Source organism: Felis catus, chromosome C1 (assembly GCF_018350175.1).
Source record: "Felis catus isolate Fca126 chromosome C1, F.catus_Fca126_mat1.0, whole genome shotgun sequence".
Taxonomy (NCBI): Eukaryota; Metazoa; Chordata; class Mammalia; order Carnivora; family Felidae; genus Felis; species Felis catus.
Window position 1 is genome coordinate 211,735,977 of NC_058375.1, and position 26,746 is coordinate 211,762,722.

The window sequence follows — 26,746 nt, forward strand, 5'->3', positions numbered from 1 at the left end:
ACGCGTGCTGCATGTCGCGGGCAAGTTCTGGTGTAAATGCGGAAATGAGAATTCTTATCTTTTCCCCCCCACCTTTCATGTTTAAAGGAACGGAGGGATGGGTCACTGGCAATCAGGAGGTCAGGAGGGCTCCTAGAAGGCACAGAAATGTACTCCTTGAAATATTTAAGATGTGAAAAACAAGGAGACTGACAATGACTAGCAAACCCAAAATGTTTTCTGTAATTTTAAAAGAACGAGGGACAAGCGCATCCTGGACTTGGTAACATTTATTCAATATTCTTTGAAATTAGCAAGAATCAGAAGAAGCACATATCAATCCAATACAGCCACGGACATGTCCTGGATGTAAATAAAGATGCATTATGAGGAATACACACTACGAAGGAACTAGTACTCTCTTATATTGACTACCTCTTAGCAACAAACAACTCCAACGTAAATTTAATTTACTCACGATATAAAAACCTTGACTTTTTAAAGAAAATATAGATTCGATGCGATCATAATTTGCCTCACCAGGCCCTTTCCCTATGCATGGTTTTCAAGGCCTAGCTCGGCCACCGTTACGAAAGTGACAAAAACAAACTCAAAGGAACATTTCTGCAAGGTTCCACAAAACGGTGCAGAAATCATTTACTTACCCATGCACAGAATAAGGCAAAGGCTAATTTCATTCGGGTTAGGAATAATAAATGTAACTAGTTTCTTTTTCACGAAACAAACATTTCAGACTTCTTTTTAGGTGACGGCTATACTGTTATATGGGTCATACTCTACATGTGTTTCCTAACTACTCAGAAAGCTGGCACTCACAAGTCACATAGAAACTTCATGAAACACCATCTGGGTTTCATGACGGTGTCCCCCGTGGGAGAAGCACGCACTAGTCGAAGCATACAGTTTAAAGAGCGGAAAGTACATTAAAACGTAGTCTATGGGTTTCACAAATTTCGTTTTTAAAATATTTTTTCCAAACTAAAAGCTGCAGAAAATTAGTTCTTCGATAGTCTACCGAAAACTCTTGAGCAGCTACCACTTCAAATTTAAGCTTTTTATTTTCTTAAAAATATTTAAATGAGGGTGGCAGCCCATCTTTTTTGAAAAATAATTCCCCCCCCCAAAAGAGATTACAAATCTTTTGTTTTAATCAGTGTGACCAGGGGCTTGTCATCGGGGCTGTAATCCTCATAGGCGATGGGGGTCACATCATACATCGCAGGCCGGGATTTCTTTCCAAACCTGAAACCACACAGAGAGAGAGAAGACTCTGGTTAGAGGAACACTGGATGTCAAGCCTTACTAAAGGCAAGTGGTGAGAATAATTTAGATTCAAGAATCAGATGGAATGATAAACATACCCTGAGAAATACATTCCCTAGCAAGCACAGAAATTTAAGAGACCTGGATATAACACTGAACGAGCAGAGATATTAGTCTCCAGGGCAGGAGGTAAAAAAATGGATTTCATGAACCGTGGAGCCCAAATTAATGTTGAAGCTTCGAGGTTAAATCCTGGCAAAGCAGCCAGGCATGACAGCTCTACAATAAGCTTCAAGAAAACGTGTATCTATTTGTCTTTTTCTTCTGAGACCCTTCACTATCTGGAGAGGCAAGTTTATTTTACATCCATTCTAGTGTCTGGAATACAGAATGGCGGGCGGTGCTCCCTGGACTATGGACGGACAGCCTCTCCCGTGGGACTTGCAGGAGAGCTGTAAAGGCTCAGAGGTCATCAGAGGTCCCACCGTAAGGAGAAGGGGATATGGAGGAAAGGACTTCAAATAAGGAGATGTTTGTCCACACCCTGCTACCCCCCATCCAACCCCGCCCACCTGTTCCTCCCCACCCCCCACATACACACAAGCCATTGCTTTCTTTGAGCACAAGCCATTGTCCCAAAAGATCTGTATATATCAAAATCCCCACAACAGCAGGACTGATGCTTAGAAGCCAAGGGGTGTCAAAATCCAATTTCAGGACTTCCTGCCAAACCAGTCTTAAGATGGAGATTATGAAAATAAAGCCAATTCAACTTCTGGGTGGTCTCTTCCCACTGAAGACCTCACCTTCCCTAAGTCCCTGGAGTGCAGTATGACTTAAACAATCTTCCACACTTGCCCCCCTCCCCTCCTCATTAGTAGAGACGACTCTTTTTAACTGTTTCAAGTCCAACGTATTCACAAAGGAAATACGTAAAGAATCTGAAATTTTAAAATGGTGGGTCAGATGGGCCCCAAACACTTCAAGGGGCTCATTTACCACAGCCTCCACCCCACCCACCCCCACCCCCATCCCTAGTTTTTCCTTTGCTTTCTTGGGAAGTCCGCCCTCTCACATACAGTGAGGAGTAGAAGAGACTGGGAGATGGGAAAGCATTGCATTCTTCATATGACCTTTGGTTCTTAAACATTCATCAATCTTTTGTTCCGATTCACTCAAGATTTACCGGTCTTCAGGGGCACAAAGGCATAAACCGTGCCAGATGGGCACCGGGCAAAATACAGACTAATGAGTTCATGCGTTCTGCCACCAAGAAATCCAAGGGTGTTACTGAAAGATTAAAAAGCTTTCAACAAAATCACAGCTAAAACGTGAAGGCTCACTGAGGCCTGGGATTGTGCATCCATAAACCTGGGTTGGAGCCCAGCCTGGAGTCTGTTCATCTAAACTGCATGAGGCCTGCGTATATCTGAGACCACGGAAAGGAACAAGAGTGTAGAAGCCAACTAGATCCGGATACTTTCGCCCAACGCTGAAAATTTCAGAAGCTACTTTAGGGCGCAAATATTTTGACAATCTAGGTCTCATAAAATAGCCAGACCCATTGGTAACAATATACCACTAGATCATTTTAAACAAAATAGGACAATCCCTGTGAAAAGCCCTCTTCCCATAGTAACCATGGGGCAGTTTCCTGATTTGATGGGAGGGCCAGCAAATCACACACAGCCTATTAATCAGTCGGCTGACCAAGAGGAAAAATCCAAGTGACTTAATAGGTTGAATATGTGTTTAAGATATCCATTTCATTTATTAAAAAAAAATTTTTAATGTTTATTTATTTTTGAGAGAGAGACAGAGAGTGAATGGAAGAGGGGCAGAGAGAAGGGGAGACACAGAATCCAAAGCAGGCTCCAGGCTCTGAGCCATCAGCACAGAGCCCAACCCAGGGCTTGAACTCACGAAGCGCGAGATCATGACCCGAACTGAAGTCAGACGCTTAGCCGACTGAGCCACCAGCCGCCCCAAGATACCTGTTTCATTTTTTATGTGATTTCATAGTTTGAAGAAGAACCTGTTTCTTCAAAATCCAGAAAGTTAAATGCCTCCGTGTTATGCAATCTACCAACAAGCTATAATTCAAAGGGCTGTGACCTTAAACTGCGGTCATGGGGCTGAATATCGACAGGGCAGGTTTGAGGAGGGGTGTTTGGGGTCCGCTGAGAAAAACGAGGCAAGGGCTGAGCCCAGCCAGGAGCGGCCACACGGCCGACGTGGACAAGAACAAGGAGCCTCACTTCATATCTAGACAGGTAACTGGCTTTGTGCCCGGTGCTACTGAGATCGACTCCACACCAGGATGGGAATGAAGTATAATGCTGGTTACAAAGGGAACTTGGCACTGTCTCGGAGCTGGAATCCCTTAACTCGCTCCCGAGAAGTCCATTCCACTTTCTCCAGGGACGTACAGGGGTCTCCGTGCAAAGTGCGGTAGCTACCACACAGAAACTAAAGTGGTTTTTAAAACACAATAGAGTGAACCAAGACTTTCCTTGAATCTCCTCCGCCCATCACCGTGGCAAGCTTACATCAAGTAAAACGGGGCTGTGCATTCATACTCTCATTTATAATACCAATAGCTTTTTATAGTTTCCTGCTCTCTCAGAACCGGGTGGGTGTTAAGAAAGAAGCTAACACCTATAGAAGTCCATTTAAACTCTCAGACGCTGGGTGACTCAGCTGGTTAAGCGTCCCACTCTTGATTTCGGCTCAAGTCCTGATCTCACGGTTCAGGAGATGGATCCCCACATCGGGGTCTGAGCCGACAGCGTGGAGCCTGCTTGAGATTCTCTCTCTCCCTCTCTCTCTGCCCCTCCCTGGCTCGCATGCTCGACTGCTCTCTCTCTCTCCCAAGATAAATAAATAAACCTGAAAAAGAAACAAAAACTCTCAGGTACTAAACCAATAAAAGAGCTTGCCTGTGTTATGGAAGGAATATTTATGTGACTATTCCTTCAAATAACATGCTGGGGTTTTTTTCTTATCATAAAGGTACATTTTAAATGTAAAAAAAAATCTTTTTGGAAAATAAAGAAAATTATAACGTAGACCAGGGGTTAACAATCGATAGCCTGCAAACCAATGACAGCCTGTTGCCTGTTTTTAAATAAAGTTTAATTGGAACACAGTTGCACCCATTCATAATGTGTCTCTGCTACTTTCACACTATAAAGGCAGAGCTGAACAGTCACAGACACCCAGAGAATACACGGTCTGAACCAGCTGAGATATTCTGCAGACCCTTGCTGAAGACCCTAAGAATCACTCACGGTCCCTCTCTCCAAAGGATTCGGCAGAGTGTCTGGCCATGTCAACAAAAACTAGAAGGAATGATGGAAATTGTGGCCACGATAGCATTAATGTCCCTGACATCCCAAAGATTATCTGGTGACAAGTCTTGCCCACGTTATTTCACTAAAACATACTGCAGCCAATTCCAGGCAGATCGAGACTGTGCTCTCTTCCAGTTCATGTGCCCCTGGAAGTCAAGAGCTAAAACACCACCACAGGGAAAGCAGGCGGATCTGACCTTGAGAAAGGCCCAAAGCCAGAGATGCTCTTTGAGAAAACGTGACCGGGTCCTCTCTCAGCTTCCCTGGTTCTGTTTTGTGTGACCAGGTGCTTAGCGCTGGGGGAGCAGGGAGCAATCTGCAGCCGAGATGTGACCTCGCTCCAGAGCCTGGAGTGCCCGTGCGCTCCCACTGGTCAGCTGCAAACTCTCTCCGGCCCAAGGGTCAGCAAAGCAGCCACAGAACACATGACTCTTAATCAGAGAGAGAAAGGGACTCCTCACAGCCCAGCACCGGCATCAACTGAGAGCTGACATCAGAATCACCAGACGCTGCCTCGGTCACTCGTGAATGCCACCGATGACCCACTCAGTATTCGTCCTGCGTGGCTGCTCAGCTGATGGCATTCAGATCCCATGTCACCTCCAGGCCGGCAGCTGGGAGACAGGCTGGGAAGTGGGAGCAAGCTACAGGTCACTGCTGAAAACTAGGGAGGAGGTAATAGCGAAAAGGGTTAATTTTTTTTTTCAACGCTTTTCTAGGGTTTCCAGGAAAAAGGAGTGAAAAGGGGCCAACCAGCCAGAGACCCAGCCAGGACCTCTAGACAGCCAGGCTGTAGAAACCACAGGTCGTAGCTGAGTAAACGTTTATGAGGGAACGTTCCAGATATCTGGGGAGGTATTGTATTAGCTTCAGTGGCTTTATCGGTAGTCACTGGTGCATGAAGGAGCTTACTGGTTAGGAATTCTGCAGTAAATATTTTTGATAAAAATCAGCACCAAATAAGAACCAGGTCTGTAAATGCTTTTAAGTTAATTCTTTCCTTCCAAGACTATCCAGCTAAATATCTTCCTAGCGGGCTATCTAAGCAGGAAGCTCAGAAGAATCTATCCTTAACTATGCTGGGGCTGAAATAAAATACTCCTCTTGAACACAAAAGGATCTTGGCCAGAGATCCCTCCGGGGGTGGAGGGAACCTGATTTCTTGGGTCTCCCAACACACGCCGCCGATTCCGCCCCTTCCCGGTGAACTCAGCACCTCCGGGAACAGAGAGAGAAGACTCTTGAGCAACAGAGGAGCTTGCCTCCTCGCCTCCACTTTTTACACCCTTCGCCTCTCACCCAGTGACTTCTGAGAACCTCCAGCACTCCTGGGAGGCTGCTGCCCTGGAATGACGTCACCTCTCAGGCAGGTCAAGACATCCCGCACCAACCCCTGACAGAGACCGTCCCTTCACTACAGACCTCAGATTGTAGGAAGGAGGGTCTACTATGTGCCAGCACCTGCTGGAGACGGAAAGAAAACGGCCCTTTATGTCCAGGCTGGCGGACGAGTCAAATAAACAAGACGTGCAGGGACTGGCCTCAGGGCTTCCCGGAGGCTGTGCTGTTAAGCTGACCCTTCAAGGAAGGAGTCAGTGATGAGCAGCACGTAGGGCCTGACTCAGAACCGGTTTGGGGATTTCCTTGCGCAGAAAGCAAGCTTTCTGAACCTCGTAGCCTCTGTACCGTTCAGACGGAATCCGGAGCTACGTGTGTTTTGATCAAGACGACTGCACGGCCTCCCAACAGAGGTACTGCAGCTACTAGCTCTCATGACCCCAATCTGAAGACACCGAGCTCAGCCCACTCTTTACTACAGCACAGACTTCCTGAATCGTGCACTTTAGATCATTCTAGCAATTAAAAGAGAAAACAGCTTTCCTTTAACAGACACTGGCACGCTCGTTTCTGTACTAAATATCCTGTGCAAAAATAAAATATGGGGGCGCCTGGGTGGCTCAGTCGGTTAAGCGTCCAACTTCGGCTCAGGTCATGATCTCACGGTTTGTGGGTTCGAGCCCCGCGTCGGGCTCTGTGCTGACAGCTCAGAGCCTGGAGCCTGTTTCAGATTCTGTGTCTCCTTCTCTCTGACCCTCCCCCGTTCATGCTCTGTCTCTCTCTGTCTCAAAAATAAATAATAATTTGGGGCGCCTGGGTGGCGCAGTCGGTTAAGCGTCCGACTTCAGCCAGGTCACGATCTCGCGGTCCGTGAGTTCGAGCCCTGCGTCGGGCTCTGGGCTGATGGCTCGGAGCCTGGAGCCTGTTTCCGATTCTGTGTCTCCCTCTCTCTCTGCCCCTCCCCCGTTCATGCTCTGTCTCTCTCTGTCCCAAAAATAAAATAAAAAACGTTGAAAAAAAAATTAAAAAATAAATAAATAAATAAATAAATAAATAATAATTTTAAAAAGTTTTTTAAAAGTAAAACAAAAGTTAGATTAGCTGATTTTGTTAGTGTTACAGATTTGGAGAAATACATAGGATGTTATCTCTTTATACAAGCCTTTACTATTTGTAATTTAATTTGATTGCCTTGACCAAGGGAGACATGACTTTTCGCTGTTCAGGGACCAGTGTTTGCGGAGGCTTGAATGGTCTGTGTGAAATAGAGTCAAGTAATGGGGTGGCTGGGACTAAATGCCACATTTCGGACACCCGACTCCTGCTTTCTCTGTGGCCCCACTGGTGTGGTACCTCATCCCTCCAGGAGTCTTTCCTCCAGAAAAGGACATCGTTTTATAGAATATGTACACCAACAGCAGAATGAAAGCTGTTTGTCATTCCTTAAGGAAGCCGCTAAATCGAATGCCACTGCTTACCTATGCTGTTTGGAGAGCACAGCTAAAGACATTCCAAAAAGCAATCATCAAAAAACGTTTCCTACACAGTGATTAAGAATCGGCTATTTATAGCACGGATAAACACAAATTAAATGAATGAATGTATTCAATGCAAACAGTAAGCTAGCAGCAAATTGTAAAGCAGCCCAATTATCTGTCCCCAGTATGCCTTGAACCTATGCTTTCGTCTATGAAATCCTCTTTGCAGGTGTGGATTCCTGTTCGCAACACCACCCGGCTCCCAGGAACGCACCCAGATGGCAGCGGGCTGTCCCCTCCTCCCCCGTCCCTTCCCCACGCAGCCCACCTGGCGTGCCGGATGGAGGCGATGGCATTGCTGAACTCGCTGTCGATGCTGCGGCAGTTATAGAACTCCTCGTAGGCTGGCCGGGAAGAGCCCTGGTACTCGATGCGGCTGATGCGGCAAATGCCCACGATGAGGATGATGAGCATCAGGATGAAGGCGACGCAGAGGGCCCCAATGATGATGTAGAGGGAGTGCCGGGGCATGTTGGTGAGGCTCTCCGCCATGTGACCGGACTTCCACTGCAGGTCTGGGGCGAAAGTAAGCAAAGGCCTGGGTGAGAGTTGTGACCTTTGTAACAGGAAGGTCTTCACTGACCTTGCTTCAGCAACCTAAAATACAAGGGCCACCCCAACTGGGAAGAATTATTTTCTATGGATAACCCAGATCAAGGGCTAATGTCCTTAACATACAAGAGCCTCTTACGAATCATTAAGAAAAACCAGGAACACACCATAGAAAAATGGGCAAAAATATAAAAAGGAATCTACCGGGGTGCCTGGGTGGCTCAGTCGGGTGAGCATCCGACTTCGACTCAGGTCAGGATCTCGTGGCTCGGGAGTCCGAGCCCCACGTCGGGCTCTGTGCTGACGGCTCAGAGACTGGAACTTGCTTTGGATTCTGTGTCTCCCTCTCTCTCTCTCTCTCTCTGCCCCTCCCCTGTTCACGCTCTGTCTCTCTCTCTCTCTCAAAAATGAATAAACTTAAAAAAAATTTTTTTAAAGGAATCTACCAAAGACACACAAATAGAAAATTATTTACTTTCATAATTCTTTAAAAATGCAATTCCTCTATCCATTCCAAACAGTATTTAAAATATTTGATAACCACAGCTGAGGGGCGCCTGGGTGGCTTGGTCGGTTGAGCATCCGACTTCGGCTCAGGTCATGATCTCATGGTCCATGGGTTACAGCCCTGCGTCAGGCTCTGTGCGGACAGCTCGGAGCCTGGAGCCTGCTTCAGATTCTGTGTCTCCCTCTCTCTCTGCCCCTCCCCTGTTCATGCTTTGTCTCTCTCTGCCTCAAAAATAAATAAACCTTAAAAAAATTTTTTTAAATAAATAAAATATTTGATAACCACAGCTGATATGTGTGCAGAAATGAGGATGTGCAAATTGATACTCAACCCTTGTGTAGACTTAATGGACCCGGAAATCCTAATTTTTAGAATTTATGCTGGGGAAATCGTCCTATAAATGAGTAAAGCCCTATATACAAGGATGTTCATCTCAGCATCAGAACTTTTAAATGTTAAGTGACCAAATACTATACATTTAGAAAAAGGTTCATTAAATAAGCACAACCCCCAGGTACCCACCACTCAAAGTTAATACTGTTCAAAGTTAATAAAGTTCATATTGAACCATTTTTGCTTTAGATTGTTATTCAGGTTTTTTTTAAAGAAATAAAATGTTATAGCGATAGCCAGAGGCCCTACCCCCACACTCTCTCTCTGTCCCACAAGTAGACAAAACAATTTATAAAAGAAAAAAAAATGGGAAACAACTTAAATACTCAACTCTTAGTGAGATGGAGAGATGTTTTCTTCTTTTTTTAAGTTTATTTATTTATTTTGAGAGAGAGAGAGTGTGTGTGCGTGAGAGCACGAGCATAGGAGGGGCAGAGAGAGGGAAAGAGAGAATCCCAAGCAGGCTCTGCACTGTCAGCACAGAGCTCAATGTGGGGCTCCAACTCACGAACTGCGAGAACATGACCTGAGTCAAAATCAAGAGTTGGATGGCCAATCGACTGGGCCATCCAGGAGGCCCAAGAGATGTTTTGTTCCAACAAGGAAACAAAAGCAGTTGGCCAAACAGGACCTACCCATATAGCACAGTCACATGTGAACTCAAAGTGCTTATCTATACACTGAAAAGCTCAAGACAGAGTGATAGTAATGACGAATTTGCTGCCTTCCTATGTTAAGCTCTTTGAAAACATCTCACTTAATCATTACAACCAACTGAAGATCCATTATTTTCTCTCTCTGCTTTATATAGGAAATTGGCATCACCAGCTGGGTGAGCGCAAGTCTAGACCCAAGTCCGCCTCACCCAGGAACACACTAACAATAGAGGTCAATGGGAGGCAGAATCACAAGTATCTTTATTTCCTTCATTATACTTCTCCGTCTTTTCCAGCTTCTTTCAAAAGAATAATGTATTCCTTTTATAAAAATATTTAAAAATCAGCAATAAATTAGTTGAAGAAAACATCCATGGGATTATCTTCCAGCATAACAGTGGAAGAAGTGTGGGTCTTGGGATCACGCCAACCTTGCCTTCAATTCTAGCTGCAACATTTATTTGACCTCCCTGAGACTTCGTTTCTTCATTTATAAGATGAAAACAGCAACACGTACCCCATGGCTTATTGTAGGCACAAGTTAGAAAACACGTGAAGAGAAGTAAGAAAGTCTGCTGCTGGGCATGTGGTGGGTGGTCCTAAAAAGGAGCAGGTGTCACGGTGGAAGAGAGATAAAGGATAAGGAGAAGCAGGACACTGCCCTCTGAGGCACGCGCTGTGAGCTCAGGATTACTGAGCAATGCTCTGGGCCCTTTCAAAAAACACCAACCTGTATGAGCAGGAAAATAAATGGATGAATGGGACATAATCTCCTGCCTGGCACAGGTCAAGAGTGTCAAAGTATGAACTGTTTACAGACCTGCACACACGTGGAATGTTCTGGATAACGTGAACAGGACTTGAAAGGAAGTCTGGAAAATAAAAAGGGCTACATAAGACCAAAGAGAAGCCAAGTTCGTGTGGGAAAGGGATGTCTTCTGTGCTGGACTCACAGCACCAGCACCTCGAGACGACTGGTTTCACATTAGGACTACGGGAGCCTGAAAATGGGATTCAGGGGTGGGTGTGTGGACGGGCCCGTCTTCCCGTGAAATGCTCGGACTCTGCTCACTGGGCCAAACTCTGCGGGAATGTGTGCGATGTGCGGGCACATACACACTCACCCAAGCTACATCTTCAGTGACCACGGAATCTGAGAACCGGCTATGCTTTACCTTGAACGGTTACAATCTGAAGAAGAGCACAGGGAGACACCCAAACAAGGCCAAGTGTGCAGATCCCCTTTGTAGAAGCCTAACGGAAAAGGGACCCATGCCCCCAAACCGGATGGCTCCTGAGAGTTTGAGAAGAATGAGATGAGTCAAGTGTGTTCACATCCAGAACTTCAGACTCCTGAGTTTTCACCAAGACCCCTGAGGTCTGGTTTTGCCGGGTGAGCTTGCCTGCCTGAGCTCACGAGGTCCGTGCAGCAGTGAGACTGACCACGACCGCAGTCCCGGCTCTGTCCGAACCAGCTCACACATGGCCAGAGGGACTGACAGAAATCACGGCAACTGAACGGTCGCCACGGAGGGGAGAAGGTGTTTTGTGAAACGAGAACTAAGCCTCCGTCCCGGATCAGAGGCATTTAATTTGGCAATGCCTGGTTCACACTGAGAGAGAGTCACTCATTCTTCTGGCTGGAAGAAAAGCAGGACTCACTTGATTTGCAACTATTTCAACCTTCTCCGAAAAATTCAGTTGTAGGCTGGAGTCCAACCTCAGACCTCACCGTAACAGCCACTTAGCATCGCCGCAAGGGCAGCCAGCGATGTTTCTACTCCGACTTGGTGGAGGGCTCCGCTCCCGTTGCTACAGCAGGGCCACGTGCGTTCCCGCTGAGCCCTCACAGTTGATTTCGAACTTCATGTGAATAGCTCACTCGTATCAACTGTGCATCCGCAGCGAGCACACAAACCACGGCGGTCCGGCCGCTACCGTGGACAGACGACGGCGCTGGGTTACGTGCTCAGCACGGCGTCCCAGGCCTGAGCTGCCTACGCTGCGTACGTTTCTGGCCATCTGTTCTACTTCCCCAAACTCTGCATTCCAGGCTGTTTGAACCTTTGGGAAAACGTTCTTGAAATTCCTCTGAAAGGCTCTGCTTCCCTCCTCCCCCCCACCCCCACTTCTTTTTTTTCCTACGTTACTGTCGGCTGAAATTTTTCTGGTAGAAGTGAACGTGGCTGCTTTACTCACTAATCGGGTTGGAACCAGGCTGGATCTGAGTAAATCCAACCTCGGTCTGGAAGCATCAAGAGGATCTGCACCAGGGGGCCGAAGCTGTCACCTCCAGTCCTGGCATCAGTCACGAGACCCTCACGAGCTATCACTTTGCCACATCCCAGAGTCCCGCCGTATGAACCATTCACTATGCCAGCTACAGCACAGCTCAGAGAGGAGCTGTGCACCGGAAGATGCTCGATGGAATGATCCCATCAGCCCCAGCAGGTGCATGACCAGGGACACATGCACACAAACTGCCTGCTTATGGGTCTGCGAGACCATTGGTATTTAGGTTTCAAACTCAGTTTGTTTAAGGTTTTGTGTTTTCCACAGTGTGTCTGCATTTACCTGTCAATTGTAACGTACCCCTTGGAGCTAGGGAGAGAGGCTGGACTTAAGCAGCTGCACGGGGTCAAACAGACCACCTGTGGTCAGGATGAGACTAAAACCGGACCCAGCAACAACCACCACTCCACCAAAGGAGACACCGTTAGATTTATAAATTTCATTCTAGAACACATTGCCTAGATCTGTTTTTTAATTTACCTACGTGAACGTAGCCAGGCTCGTTCATGTGTTCACCTATATTATTTAAAAAGAGAGTGAGTGTGCGATGTGTGGACATCAGACAGCTAGATAACTTTTGAGACCATCTGCTGCTGGACTAATTGAGAGGAGGGCTTTCAAATTACCTTCTGCTTTCCATAGCTAAGAGTTATTTGGACAAGCAAGGCAGTCAATGAGATCGCAAAAGATTAAGAGCTCTCATTAAACTTCAGAAGAGGACAGCGTAGGAAAGGAATGGAAAGAAAAGTTCACCTCTTTCATAGGATCTGCTTGCCGAACAACCATTAATTGGGCACCTACTATGTGCCAGGCATGGCACTAGATGCTGGGATAAAGAGCGAGGGAAAGTACACAGTTGGCTCCTAGAGTTCCCCGTCTTTTGAGGGGTACACAGACCAAAGAAATGATCCCATAGTAGCTGTAGACATACAAGTGTGCCAAGCCAATCAAGGACCACCTCCACGGTGCTACTGGAAAGGACAAGGAAAATCTCCATCTAATTGGGGAATCAGAATTGCTCTAGAAGTGAGGGTCTGTAGGAAGCTGGGCTCTCCAGGTAAGTAGGTAAAAACCAGAGTTGAGGGAGAGCAGGGGGAACATGGTCCCAGGAAAAGACCCCGGGAAAGGGGGGAAGATGGGGAACAGGACAAGAGACTGGAAGGGCGACAAGGTGGCTGCTCGAGGGAGCGAGGGAGCGAGCCAGGGGTTGGCTGAGTGAGGAGCTCCCTCCCGCGGCCCCACAGGCAATAGTGTGGCCTTTGGTCTTCAGTTATAAATGCAATTTAATAGGAGCTCAGCAGTGGCAGGGAGAGAAACTGGTGGGGAGAAGGGTCTGAGTATTCAGATTTGCACGCTGAAAAGATGCCTCTTCCAGATGCAACCATGTGGATGAATGAGTTTGAGGACATTGTGCTAAGTTGAAACAGGTCAGATAAAGAAAGACAGATATGGTGTAAGCTGGTTTATATATGGATCTAAAGAAAAAAAGAAAGCTGAACTCGTAGTAACAGAGAGTGGAATGGTGGTTAACAGAGGCTGGGATGTGAGGGACAAGGGGAGATTAAAAAAAAAGAAGAAGAAACAAAGAAAGTAGAATGGTGATTGCCAGGGCTGGGGGAAGGGGTCACAGGGAGTGTGATTGCCAGGGCTGGGGGAAGGGGTCACAGGGCTTAATGGGGACAGAGTTTTGATGAAAAGAGTTACAAAGATGCATGGTAGTAAGGGCAGCACAACAGTATGAATGTACTTGATATCACTGAACCATACACTTGAAAACGACTAAGATCGTTAATTTCATGTTATGTGTATTTTGCCACAATAAAAATAACTGGAAAAATTAAAAAGAAAAAAGACCACATACTTTTAGAAAACAAAAAGAAGGGGCACCTGAGTGGCTCAGGTGGTTAAGCATCTGACTCTTGATCTCAGCTCAGGTCATGGTCTCACAGTTCATGAGTTCAAACCCCACATCAGGCTCTGCACTGACAGTGTGGAGACTGCCTGGGATTCTGTCTCTCCCTCTCTCTGCCCCTTCCCCGCCTGCACTCTCTCTTGCTCTCTCAAAATAAATAAATGAACTTAAAAACAAAAAGGAAATAAAAGGTGCTTCTGGCTGCATATAAAGAAAGGGTTTGATGGGCTAGATTGGAAGGCACGTGGTGTTAAAACAATGAGGTAGATCTGCATAAACCAACATAGACAAATATTCTATATATTACAAATATCAATATATTGTTAATCATAAAAGCAAGATGCTGAACAGTATGTATAGAATAGTTCCATTTTTATGGGAGGAAAGAAAAGGACTTCCAATATTGACCGAATGCATCTCGAAAAATAAACAATAAATGGCTAATAATTGTTACATTTGGGGAGTGAAGCAGAGGTCTGGATGAGAAGGAAGGTTAATTTTAATTTTTAAAATATCCTGGTTTATACAAAAATGAGAACCAAAGAACCCAACCAACATAGCCATGTGATGAGTTTCTTCAACCATTATGAAATTCCATGCATTTTGGGGAGGAGGATCCCAAGAGGGTCCCCTCTTCCCTCGGTTCCCGAAGCAGCCTGTACAAAACCTACAGAAACCCCACCACCTATGATGAGCCACCCTTGGATTATGATGAGCTCCTGAAGGCAGGGGCTGCTTTATTAACCTTTATATCCTGGGTGTAGTGTTCAGTGTCGATAGTAAGAGGCCCTTATTAGTTGAATTATAAATCCAGGATGGCCTATTTGCCTATTTGTAGAATATCATTAATTTAATAGTTGAGGCAGAGATTCAATTGTTCAATGCACTTACCTGTCCAACTGTCAGTCAGCGAGATTAACTGTGACGCTAACTGTAGAAACCTCACAGTTCCTACACAGATGACACAAAACACCACTATATAAACATTTATAGGAATTATGGTTTTTTAGACCTTGATTCTAGGAAGGCAAAATTTTTATTAAAAGCCAAAGCCAAAATTGTTATCAGTCTCAGGTGGCAAGAATCGAGAGCAGACAAATTTCACTAGGTTGTTTTGGTACTTTCCGGAACTTAAGGTTTGCATTTGCTTCAGGGTACATATAAAACACAACAACTATTTAAATGATCCTTTTAGATAGTTCTGCATCAGTTTTCTTGGTGGTTTTGATCAATCTTTGTGGTCTGCTAGATTTTTACTCCTTATTACTGACTAGGGGACAGATAATAACTCTATAGGGGCAAGTTTCTAGGTTAATCGATGTGTAGTGAAGGAGAAAGCTGTGCTAAAATCTGAAAGGCGAGCACTCCAGGCACAGGGCAGCAGATAGGTAAAGACCTTGAAGGCAGGAATGAACTTGACCTATCCAAGGAAGTGAAAGCAGGATGATGTGGCTGAAGCAGAATGAGCAAGGGAGGGAGGCAGGCGATGTGGCCTCCAGAGGCAGAAGTGAGGCTGATGGGAAGCTCCCGGACCACCTCTGACAACTCACAGGCCTCCCTGCTATGGAGCCTATGTGGGCTTATGGTTCTCCCTCTTCTCTGCGTACATCTGAGCTTTCCTGTTGAGATCTACCCACCTGACCTTGCACCATCCAGATACCCTCCTCTTGGTTTCTGGACACTTGAGAAGACCACAGATAATTCAGCGTTAGAAAGGGACCTCAAAGGGATGGGACCTGAAGTCTCCTGAATCTTCCCTGGCCACTCTACTTCCACTCCTGGTCCTTAGATCCATCCCATTTGATTCAGACCCAGTTCTCTAGACACTGGCCATCAGCTACATGTCACAGCAAACCTCAAATGCACATTTTTCATTCTGACCTTCAGGTCAAGGATGGAAGCATCCAACACTGGAACCCAGCTGAGCCTAATCTGTGATGACACTGATTTTAGCGCCTTTGGTCTAATGGAGAGGGGGAAATGAGATTACCAAATGCAAAGTGCTATTCTGGGCAAACGGGGAGCCCAAGTGTGGGCCAAGATGTGTGATGGGCCCCCTCACATCCAGCCACTCAGTGTGGCCAATGCCCGTGGCACTCATCATCCAAAAAGACAGTTGCCGAAGGTTGATCCTCCCAAGGAGTAGTTCACGGTACATGAGCCACAGTAAACTAGCATTTATTTAGTGCCTACTGCATTGCAGAAATCTGCACATATCTGCCTCCTTTGATCCTCACAGCATTTCCCCATCACTGTCTTGTAAGGTGAGAATGATGAGACTCTGAGAGATACATTTGCTTGTCCAGGTTACACAGCTGGAGTATGATGGACCTTGAATTTGAAGTCAACTTTTACACTTTTCATTTTCCATTCTTGTATATCTTTTGCCTATATTATCATCACTGGAATGAAGTAAAATTTAGATTTTTTATAATTATAGGACTTCACTTAAAGCTTCTTAAGGGCATCTTGTGTGTCCCTGACTTCTTATCCATACTTTCTTATATATTTATCTTCATAATTAAGATTTAAAAGTTATAGGAGTACCTGGGTGGCTCAGTTGGTTGAGCATCTGACTCTTGGCTTTGGCTCAGGTCGTGATCTACGGTTCATGGGTTCGAGTCCCCCACCCCACCCTGGCCCCCGTCTCCCTCTGTCTCTCTCTCTCAAAATAAATAAGTAAACTTTTTTAAAAAAAGATTTAAAAGTTGTAAGTAGATATTATTCTGCCCTAAGGCACAAAATTTGTTATATCTAACAGAATTACCAAATTTTAGAATGAAATCTGGCCCCAGTTTACTGATAAGTAAACTGAATGTCAGCATGATTCAATGCAGCCACATAATCAGTGTTATGCCAGGGGAAGAATCAAGGTCCTGCTGACCTAAGTCTGGGATGCTTTCCACAAGACTGGACTTAACATCTGATACCTACTCTTACCTTAACACCCTACACCAGCTCATAGCCATTAGCATACCTTTCTATATCTTTCCTCAGCACAAGAGTATTTCCCAACCATCTTCGGCAAGGCCAGTTGGTCCTAAGACCACGCTGTCTTGGGGTGCTTAGGAAAGTTGGTGACGGAGAAACCTAAAAATAACTACCTTCTTTCCCTCTCAGTCTCTCAACCAAAAGCAAAGACAAAGAGTGAGCTGGTAGGAGCCCCAATAATATTACCGGTCACACTGATATTGGAGAATGTGACCTTCCTCCTCAGACACATGAAGAATGAGACAGGCCCATGCAGCCATAGGCAGTGCTGGACCCCTTAGGAGAGATTATTCTTGAAACACAGAATAGAGGAATAGAGGTAACCAGCAGCCATCCCTGGAAGGAGACAGACAGACAGACAGACAGACAAACGGGGCTATCTATATATATTTGCCTCCTTCCAAACTCACACAATAGATGAACTATCTCTAGCTGAAGAAAAGATGGGAAGGGATGAGAGAGCCCAGGGGGAGCTTTTATGGAAGATCCACTGTCCCGATGAATTTCAATTAGAAGAAAATACGTCTCATGGTTGAATTTTTAGCAGTTTCCAAAACAATGGAAAACCCAACAGACACATTATTTTTAAAAAATTTTTTAATGTTTCTATTTGAGAAAGAGGTAGAAGTGGAGGGGCAGAAAGAGAGAGGGAGAGAGAGCATCCTAAACAGGTTCTATGCTGTCAGCACAGAGCCCAATGCACAGCTTGAACTCACAAGCCTTGAGATCATGACCTGAGCCAAAATCAAGAGTCGGATGCTGTTAACCGACTGAGCCGCCCAGGGGTCCCGCGGATACATTATTTTAATACGTATCTTGATTATGACATTTTCAAACTTCTGGGAGCTCATCTTTAGAGAACGATTTGCTCTCAGCAGCTCAAAATATTTTTTCGGGTTTTCTTTTACCCTCATCCTCACTGGACTATTCTCCAGGCAACCGAAGGAACCTAATACGTTTGAAGACACTTGAAGACATAAATGCAAAGTGAATTTATATTCTGTGTGCTTTTTCATGTTTTTAACACAAAGCCTCTGTTTTCTGATACGATTCGAATGCTTCTCAGTTAGGCACATTTTTGGCTGTCTGAGCAGCAGTGAACTCTGGATGACATCTGCACATTCGTATCCCAGTGGAAAGGCTGGATTCAGGCTCAGGAAGGAAGGGGGAGGGACAGAAAGCAATGAGCAAAGGTACTCCTCTGGGACTGGCGTCAGCCCTCTGGCCCCACTGCTCATCTGTGGGTGACGGAGGCCACCTGGACACGGTCAGTATCCTCTTGGTGCTAAATGAAAATGTGATGTTAAAAACAGCAGAAATACTTACGGATCTCGCAGTTTGCACCCACCCAGCCGTGTGGGCAGTGGCAGGTATAACCGTTGGGCTGGTCCAGGCAAGTGCCAGCATGGTGGCAGGGATTACTGTCACATTCATTTATGTCGATGTCACACTCTTCACCTACGGACGGAAAGAAAAGTAGCAGTGGGACAGCTGGCTACACTACCAACTCTGTCACATCCCTTCTCTGGCAAAGCGGAGATCTGAGGCTGGGACCATGGTCTCCAGCAATGGAGCCCAATTTGCCGTGTATATAAAGTGCAGAATGGTCCCCAAATTCATTCCAGACAAGGGACCTTCTGCTTAAATAAGAGTAAAAAAAAAAAAAAGAAAAGAAAGAAAAGAAAATAGCACTGGTAGAAAGAATCTCCTGCAGTCAAATAGTTAACTGAGGCTGATTCTCATCTCTGAATACACCTTTTGAGGTTTACTGGAAAAGTGGACTGAGGTTACTGATTTTATTTAAGAAGTCTATTTTATTTTGAATTTCATCAGCTGACTCTTATTTATTTTTCTGAAACTCCAGAAAGCTGAAAACTCAGTTATGATTTCTTTCTTTTCTTTCTTTCTTTCTTTCTTTCTTTCTTTCTTTCTTTCTTTCTTTCTTTCTTTCTTTCTTTCTTTCTTTTTTTGTAGCCAAGTGTTTGAGAGTGTGAGTATGGACATGTGACTATTTTCTGGATAGTTCTAGGGCACAGCTGTGTGCCTAGCCAAAGTCATTTATGAAAACTCACTTCACTTTCCAAATCCCTGGCTGTGTTTCTGGGAATGATTGAAATGCACAAGATGAACATCAGCTCCCCCTTTAAGAAAAGACAGTTCTGAGGTCCACTTTAGCCTACCTCTGACACAATCTTCTCCGGGAAATGTGGCCCCAGGAAAGCCACGTTCATTCCAGTCCGCCTCTCCCCTCATGATGAAAAACGTGATCTGGAGCTCCTGACCCTGCCTAGACCAGACACTTTGGGACATCCTTGACCCCATTAGCGAGAGCTTGGTTTAAACCAACAAACCAGAACATGGGCTGATGTCACTGGTCCAAACACCAGCTTACAGGAAATAGCTTGTTATCACAAGTTACACAAACAAAGCCATCGTCACTGATTTTAAGCTATACTACAAGTCAATACAAAATGGGTATGCGTTTCAGACTGAAAGGCATCTCATCAGATGAATGGAAGGGGATACTTCCAATTGAGGCAACCTTTCTTAAAAGTTTGGAAATGAGAAAAAGAAAATTTCAAAACGTATCTCTATTTGCTTAGGTACATGTGAAACGTGGTAGTCAGGGGCGTCTGGGTGGCTTAGTCCGTTAAGCATCTGACTTTGGCTTAGATCATGATCTCACGGTCCATGAGTTCGAGTCCTGCATCGGGCTCTGTGCTGCCAGCTCGGAGCCTGGAGCCTGCTTCGGACTCTGTGTCTCCCTCTCTCTCTCTCTGCCCCTCCCCTGTTCATGCCCTGTCTCTATCTCAAAAATAAACAAACATTAAAAATTTCAAAAAAAGTGGCAGTCAAAAAAACAAAACAAATTAAGAAAAAAAAAAAACCTGTAGCACTGCTACAGTCATAGAGTAGAGCAAAGGAGCAAAATCAAATATTTTGTCCGTTTTCAAAGGCAATGTTTCAATGTACACTTGGGTAATTACTTCCAGGCTTACTTAATTAGTATTACTCTTCTATCTGCTACCGGTTTACCTCGCATTTATAAATCCACCGTATGTCACCCCAGCCCATTTCAGAGGAGGAATCTCACATTGAAATATGTCATGTCTGTTTCATTTCACACTTGCTTCTTACCTGGCATCTGACGGTTTTATTTTTAAATAAGTAAAATCTGTCGAATAAAACATTTACTACTTCAAGGCCCTGCTAGGTTGATTATAATTCAGTAGTGTCTAAGTGAATTTGTTTCCTGCAATAAATACAGTCATTTACATCAATAGGAAAGACATGAAATTGATTGCCTCTCACTAACCTATTTCAAAGGTTGTCTTTCTATTAATGGGGCAATCGCTCTGGGTGGAAAAGGGCATAGACTGAACGATTACAACCGGCATTACATGGTAGGCTAGTTGAGGAGACACATAAACAAGAACGTGCTGAGAAACATTAAAAGGATTAGATCAAAGGCTTTCACAAATATATACCGCAGTATTACCTTCCCACCATCTAGGAAGACAAGCTTAATTGAGGTATTTATTAGACAATAGCTGTCTTTAGCTCTGTTACCTTTGCAGCTGTAGCTGCAGAAACAGCCCGGCTTCATGCTTTTACCACGTTGCAAAACTCAAAAGCTCCACTCCACTCCACAAGTCCAATGTCAGTGCCAAACCCTTCTAATCCCCTAAATTCTGGGAAGTCCTAGAGCTAGTCTGGTCCATCCATTCTTCCTCGGGTCCAGAGTTTTTTGGACCAGGGAGGTAAATGCCAAATCCAGGGTCCTGATCCAGATAAACGGTAAATGCCAAATCCAGACTAGTCCTGATGCATGTATTGGTTCTTGAATCTCCAGGGGGCGTTAATGTAGTTGGGAGAGGTCCAAGATCCCTAGATTAGTCTCCTCCTGGGACCCACTAGATTGGAAGGATTGGATAGGAGTAGAGAATGGCAGGGGAAAATAGATCGAACTGTTAGATATCCATGAAATAGCTAAGACCCAGGATCCAAAGGACTGGGCCCCAGAAAGAATCTCAAGCCTATCCCAGTCTGGATTTCTTCACCCCAGTGTCCTCAGAGCCAAACTGGGGATTACATGATACTAGCTAATGATATAAACTCCATTCCAGTCTAGGGCCCAAATAGCCAGCAGCTACTTTCACAGCACATGTGTTCTGGCCAAACCCTGAAGGGACACATCTTGCGCAGGTATCTTTAGATTACTCTAATGGCGTATCTTACAGACTGATGCACCCGCACTTCTAGTTGAATCAGCTCTCCCCCCACCTGGCTCTCAGCTGGAGGCCTTCACCATGTCATAGGCTGGCAGTAGGAATGTGGGGTGATTTTGATGATGGAGTCCCTCAAGAAAAATTTTTGGTAGTCAAGGAAGACTCCCAAACATGACTGCTCTTCTCTGCCTTACAATGATCATGCTTTCTGATGCTAGTCTTAAGCAAAGTATTTGAAGATTCATTATGAATTATAGAGAGCAACTTTGGTGTGTATATATTCATTTGTATGTAAATCATTTCTATTTCCCCATAGTAAGAGTATTATGTTTTTATATGCACATCACCACCCCACCATTCCATTGAAGCAATATGCATTCTGACTTATATTAGAAGAGCTCTTAGTATATTCTATAACCTTTCCTTACTCATAGTTGACTTAATAAATCTTTATGCTTTTGCTGGCTTGAGCCAGATGACTTTTGTTGACTTGCTTACTTTTTTTTTTTTATTTGAGTTGGGGAAAAATCAATTACTTTTAAATCACTGTTGTGCTTGAATAACATTTGTAAAGAGAATACATAATGAAATTTCTACTTGACTAAAGCTGGAAATCATAGTCTGAACTTTAAGTCTTTTACAATTGCTTTCCAATCTACTACTTTCTAAGAGGCAGTCTACAGCAGGCATCAGATTTGATAGTATTTATGCAAAGTTACAAGTGTACTGTTTAATTCTGTATGCTTTACTCAGATAAATTAAAGTGAAAGAAAAAAAAGTCACTGCTACCAGTAAACCCTTAGATTAATACAGCCCACACGGAATCAGATCAATAAAAATTATTATAATCATAATACCTAGTATTAAATACAGAGCTACTGTGAAATACCTAGTACTAAATATAGAGCTACTGTGTGCCAGGCACTGGTCTGGGTACTTGAACTATAACTCCTTTGTGCTTCACAGGTATTTTATTCCAGATGAAATGAATATTAAAAATTATTTGGGGTAGCCTGGGTGGCTCAGTCATTTAAGCGTCCGACACTTGGTTCTGGCTCAGGTCATGATCTCACGGTTTCGTGAGTTCGAGCCCTGCGTCGGGCTCTGCACTGACAGCATGGAGCCTGCTTCGAGTTCTCTTTCTCTCCTTCTCTCTCTGCCTCTCCCCCACTTGTGTTGTCCCTGTTCTCTCTCAAAATGAATAAATAAACTTATAAAAAATTAAACAAAACAAATAAAAATCATTTGGAACTTCTTCTGCCGCGATGGGGTAACTGAAGCCTCTCTTGGCCTTCCGCTGTAAAGTGGATGAAACATACATATTTCAGGAAAAACACTTTAACACATTAGACAACAGGCAGGGCAGGACTGTGACTGCGAGAGAAGGCCAACAAACCAGCTGAGTACCAGAATCGTCCTGGCTTTCTGCCTGGAGCCCATTTAGAACACAGTGTTCCACTGAACTGAGGAGAACCAGAGTTTGTGGAGGACAAGGTAGCTGCCATTTGTAGGACAGACTCCAAAGAAGACAGAGCCAGTCAGAAAAAGAGCATCAGAAATACGCCGCGTCCCCTCGAGTGTGCTGCTGAGTACTGTGCGTGAGTAGGTTGGGGCTCCACAGGCCCAGCAAACGGGATGAAAGACGAACAGTTCCCAGAGCCCACGGAGGACTGGGAAGTAAGTGTTCAAAGTCTCACAAGTCAGAAGGCAGGTATTTCACCAATCACCCAGTGCTTCAGTGAGGGAACGGTCACACCTCAGTCCTAGGGCGCAACTATCCCTAGAGAAATGGCGACCGCAGATCGACTTCCCCAAAATAAAATAAAAAACAAAACACTTGAAAGGATCCATCAGGCCAGCAAGTAACTTACCTACCTGCCAGAGAAAAAGGCCAGCACATAAAAAAGAAACACAATAAACCCAGTCACTCAATTTAACTCACAAAGACCATCCATCCACACAACGACCACTAGCTGTGCCAAGAAATAGGAATACGTGACCCGTAACCAGAAGTATCAATCCAGAGACGCAGATGCAGAAATAACAGATGACAGTGAGTAAACACGGGATTTGCACAAGACAGAAAACACGAACGAAATGAGGACAAAAATGAAAGATATAAAAAAGAACAAAATGGAACTTCTAGATATGAAAAATACAATATTTGAACTTAAAAACAAAACCGAATGGTTTTCATAGTAATTTAGACTCTGCAGAGTGAACCAGTGTACTTCACAACAGCAACAGAAGCTAAACACACTGCAGCTCAGGGAAAAAAAATTATGTTAAACTGAACAGAGACTCAGCGACCTATTGTACAATGTTAAGTGGTCTAACAGATGTAACTGGAGTCCCAGGAAAGGGGAGTGAGGCAGAAAATAATATTTGGCGGAATGGCTAAAAAGTTTTCCAAATTTGATGAAAGTATAAAACCACAGACCCAAGAATTACAACAAACCCCAAGCAGGATAAATACCAACAAAATCACACTAAGGGGGTGCCTGGCTGGCTCAGCCAGTATGGCATGTGGCTTTTGATCTCAGGGTCATGAGTTCAAGCCCCATGTTGGGTGTGGAGCCTGCTTTAAAAAAAAAAAATCACGATCAATTTGTTTAATGCCAGTAATCAAGGAAAAATTCTAAAAACAGCCAGGATGAGACTTTTTCCAAAATGGTGAAGCAAAAACATTTTTTCTACTCCTCCAACGAAGTACAAGCAAAAACCCTTAACATGATATAGAAAACAAACATGAGGAGACCCTGAGGAGTCAGGAGACAGAAGGGCTGGGAAACTCAGGACCCAAGGAACAACATGGCAGTGAGCTCCCAAGAAGCCAGCAGCCCAGAAGTGTCCAAAAGCGTGTGGGAAGAAAAGCCCCAACTACTTAACACACTTACAAATACTCCACGGATCACAGAGAAAATCTAAAGGCACCTAAACCAAATTAAATGACAATGAAATAGGACATAAAATTTGTGGGACACAGCCGAAGAACTGTTGGCAGGATAATTTATGGCATGAAATAGACACATTAGAAATGAGGAGGGGCCTCGAATCAATAATCTAAGGTCCCACCCAAAAACAACCTAGAGAGAAAAGAGCAAAATAAACCCGAACCACCAACTTCCTAAGATAAATGTGACATTGCATTGTATGTTTAATTATACAAGGACTGGCCTACTTCACTGCGCTCAGTCCATTAGGGAGCTTTTGAGCTCGAGAGTAAGTTTTGCTAAAATGAAAGAGTATTGGGTTCTGGGGTAGCAAGTCAAAGAGGGCAGGCCGTTCTTTTTAAGGGGGAGAGAAGGCTCTATGATAAACAAAGGTAAATAAGATTCTGTACTGTAAGGCCTCTTAGAGCCTGTGGTTCCCAGACACCCTTTATGAATCTCCACACGGCATGTACCATGTCCCAAATCTGGCCACAGATGCTTTTTCCAAGAAGCATCTCATGGGACGAGTGTCCTGTAAAACATATTAACAGCACAGCTCTCCAAACAACTTTGGGAACCATTCTGTGGTCCTCTGCAGCCAGAACAGGGTTCTGGCTTAACAGGCTGGATAGAAATAGACATTCGTTGTTTCCAAAGACCAATTAGAGTGACGCTGGAGACTGCTTCATGGAAGGGTCCTACCCGCTCCCTGTGATCAGGGTGAGTACGGTGAAGAAGTCCTAGGGGTCGGAGGGAGGGGGGTGGGGAGCAGAGGAGACCAGGAGGCAGGAGACGGAGGGAAGGACGGAAGGACGCTGCTGAGAAGCCCCTGACGTGGTGTTCGGGAACCAACGAGGGCAGGGCGGGAAGCGCCGGATGGTGCCAGACTGCCAGGTTCTTGGCAATCACGCTGAGGGCTTTGATCTTTTTCTAAAACCCAATGAAATGCCAACAGGCAACGTATAAGTGGGCAGCAAAGGGATTAGATTTCCATTTCACGAGATCTCCACAGTGTGGAGGATGTGTTAGGGGTGAAGGTAAAGGGGCGTGGGGAGACCGGCTAGGGGGGCCGCGCTAGTGTGGGCAGGAGGTGAAGGCAGCCTGGCGTCAGCTCCGGGAAGTGAGATCTAAGAGGTTCTAGGATTCTTTGGCGGTTGGCCACAGGTAAGGGAGAAGAGGACGAGGGTGCCAAACGATTCCCTGGTTTCTGGCCGGAACAACTTGAGGTGCTGGTAATACCACTTAATGAGGTAGCCAACATTTAAAGAAGGAAAGGAGAAGAAAATCTATAAGCTCAAGGTGCCTTTGAGAGACACCCAAGAGCGAGCGCTGACTAGGCAGTCAGAGACTTGCTCCATTTTCTGGAGAAAAGATTGCATTTTGTCTCCCATAAGATCACAAATGGATTAAAGATTTGCAGGCACAGAATTAACTCGTACACTATTAGGGTAATATAGGAGAATGTTTATAAGATCTTGGCGGGTGGGTCTTTGTAACACGAAAGTACAGGAGAAAAAAAGGGAAGGAAAATATCGAGATTTAATGGTATGAAAATAAAATATGGTATATGAAAACAAAACACTTTTTATATATTTAAAAGACAAATGGCAGTAGAAAAATACTCGCACCATATGGAATATAAAATGTCATATACTTATTATAAAGGACTATTGCAAATTAAGAATAAAGATTAACATAAATGTTAACTAACTGGAATTAAAATAAATACTTAAAGTAAAAGAAATTAAGGAAGGAAAGAAGGAGGGAGGGAGGGAGGGAGGGAGGAGGATTTACATAAATCATCTGGTAGAAAAGCAAAGAAAGGTATGAATAGGGAGTTTGTAAAAGAAGAAACACAAATGATCATTTAGAAGTATTAAATGGTATTCAATTTCATTATGAATCAAAGACCTGAAAATTAAGACAACACTTAAATGGCATTTTGGGTCACAGAATGACAATTCTCAGTATATGTGTGAAGACAAGAAAATAGATATTCCTGTATACTCTTGGTAGGAGTGAATTTGGTACGCTTTTTCTGAAGAGCAATATGGAAATATGTACATATTCTGCTGGGCCCTGGGACTCCATATCTGGGACATTAGCTCAAAGAAATAATCAGGCAAGTACACAAAGAACTACATACACGGATTCTCATTGCAATGCTGTTTATAATAGAGAAGTTCTCAACTCCCCAAGAGCTGAATTGGTGATGAGTTAGAAAAAAACCAACATTTTATGTAACGGGCTAGAGGGCAGCCATTAGAAGTGATAAGACAGAAGGATATTTCTTCAGGTGGAAACATATTTATGATTTACATTTATTTTTAAGGGAGAAGTTGGTTATAATATAGTATGAGCAACATGATTCCTTTTACATTCAAATATATATGCATATACACTATACACTATCTGTTCTATGCACAGCCCTTCAGGAAAATCTCTGGCTATATGTATTAAGATATTAACAATGGTTATCTCCAAGTAGGGCAGTGTTAAGTGTTTTTTCCTACAGTCCTGTATTTTCTAATCTTTCCTCCATGCTTTTTATTATTTGTGAGATAAAAATGTCTGGAAAAAAACCCAGAATGCTTCCCCAATTATTATTTTTGCATCCATTGATGAGTATAAATGTCTGTGTGTGTTTATAAACCAGTCAGCAAAACAAAACCATCTGCGAATCATTTTCTGGAATGAGCCCACTTCTCAGTCCCAGGAAAACCCAAAAGGAAAACACAGGATGTGACACAGATAAATAGAAGGAAGATCAGAAGTTGCTTCTCCCACA

At 44.3% G+C, this 26,746-nt stretch overlaps 1 protein-coding gene across 2 annotated transcripts in view; it reads right to left on the bottom strand.

Annotated features, from left to right (window-relative positions):
- Positions 1-251: 251 nt before the first annotated feature.
- Positions 252-26,746, bottom strand: part of DNER (delta/notch like EGF repeat containing) — a 320,460-nt gene continuing 293,965 nt past the window's right edge. For both annotated transcript variants that reach the window (XM_045034583.1, XM_023259772.2), the window contains 3 exons: positions 18,123-18,254; positions 7,761-8,007; positions 252-1,242 (listed from right to left, as the gene is read on the bottom strand). In XM_045034583.1, coding sequence (XP_044890518.1) covers positions 1,131-1,242; positions 7,761-8,007; positions 18,123-18,254 — 491 coding nt within the window. In that variant the 3' untranslated portion in view covers positions 252-1,130. The remainder of the gene's footprint in view (positions 1,243-7,760; positions 8,008-18,122; positions 18,255-26,746) is intronic.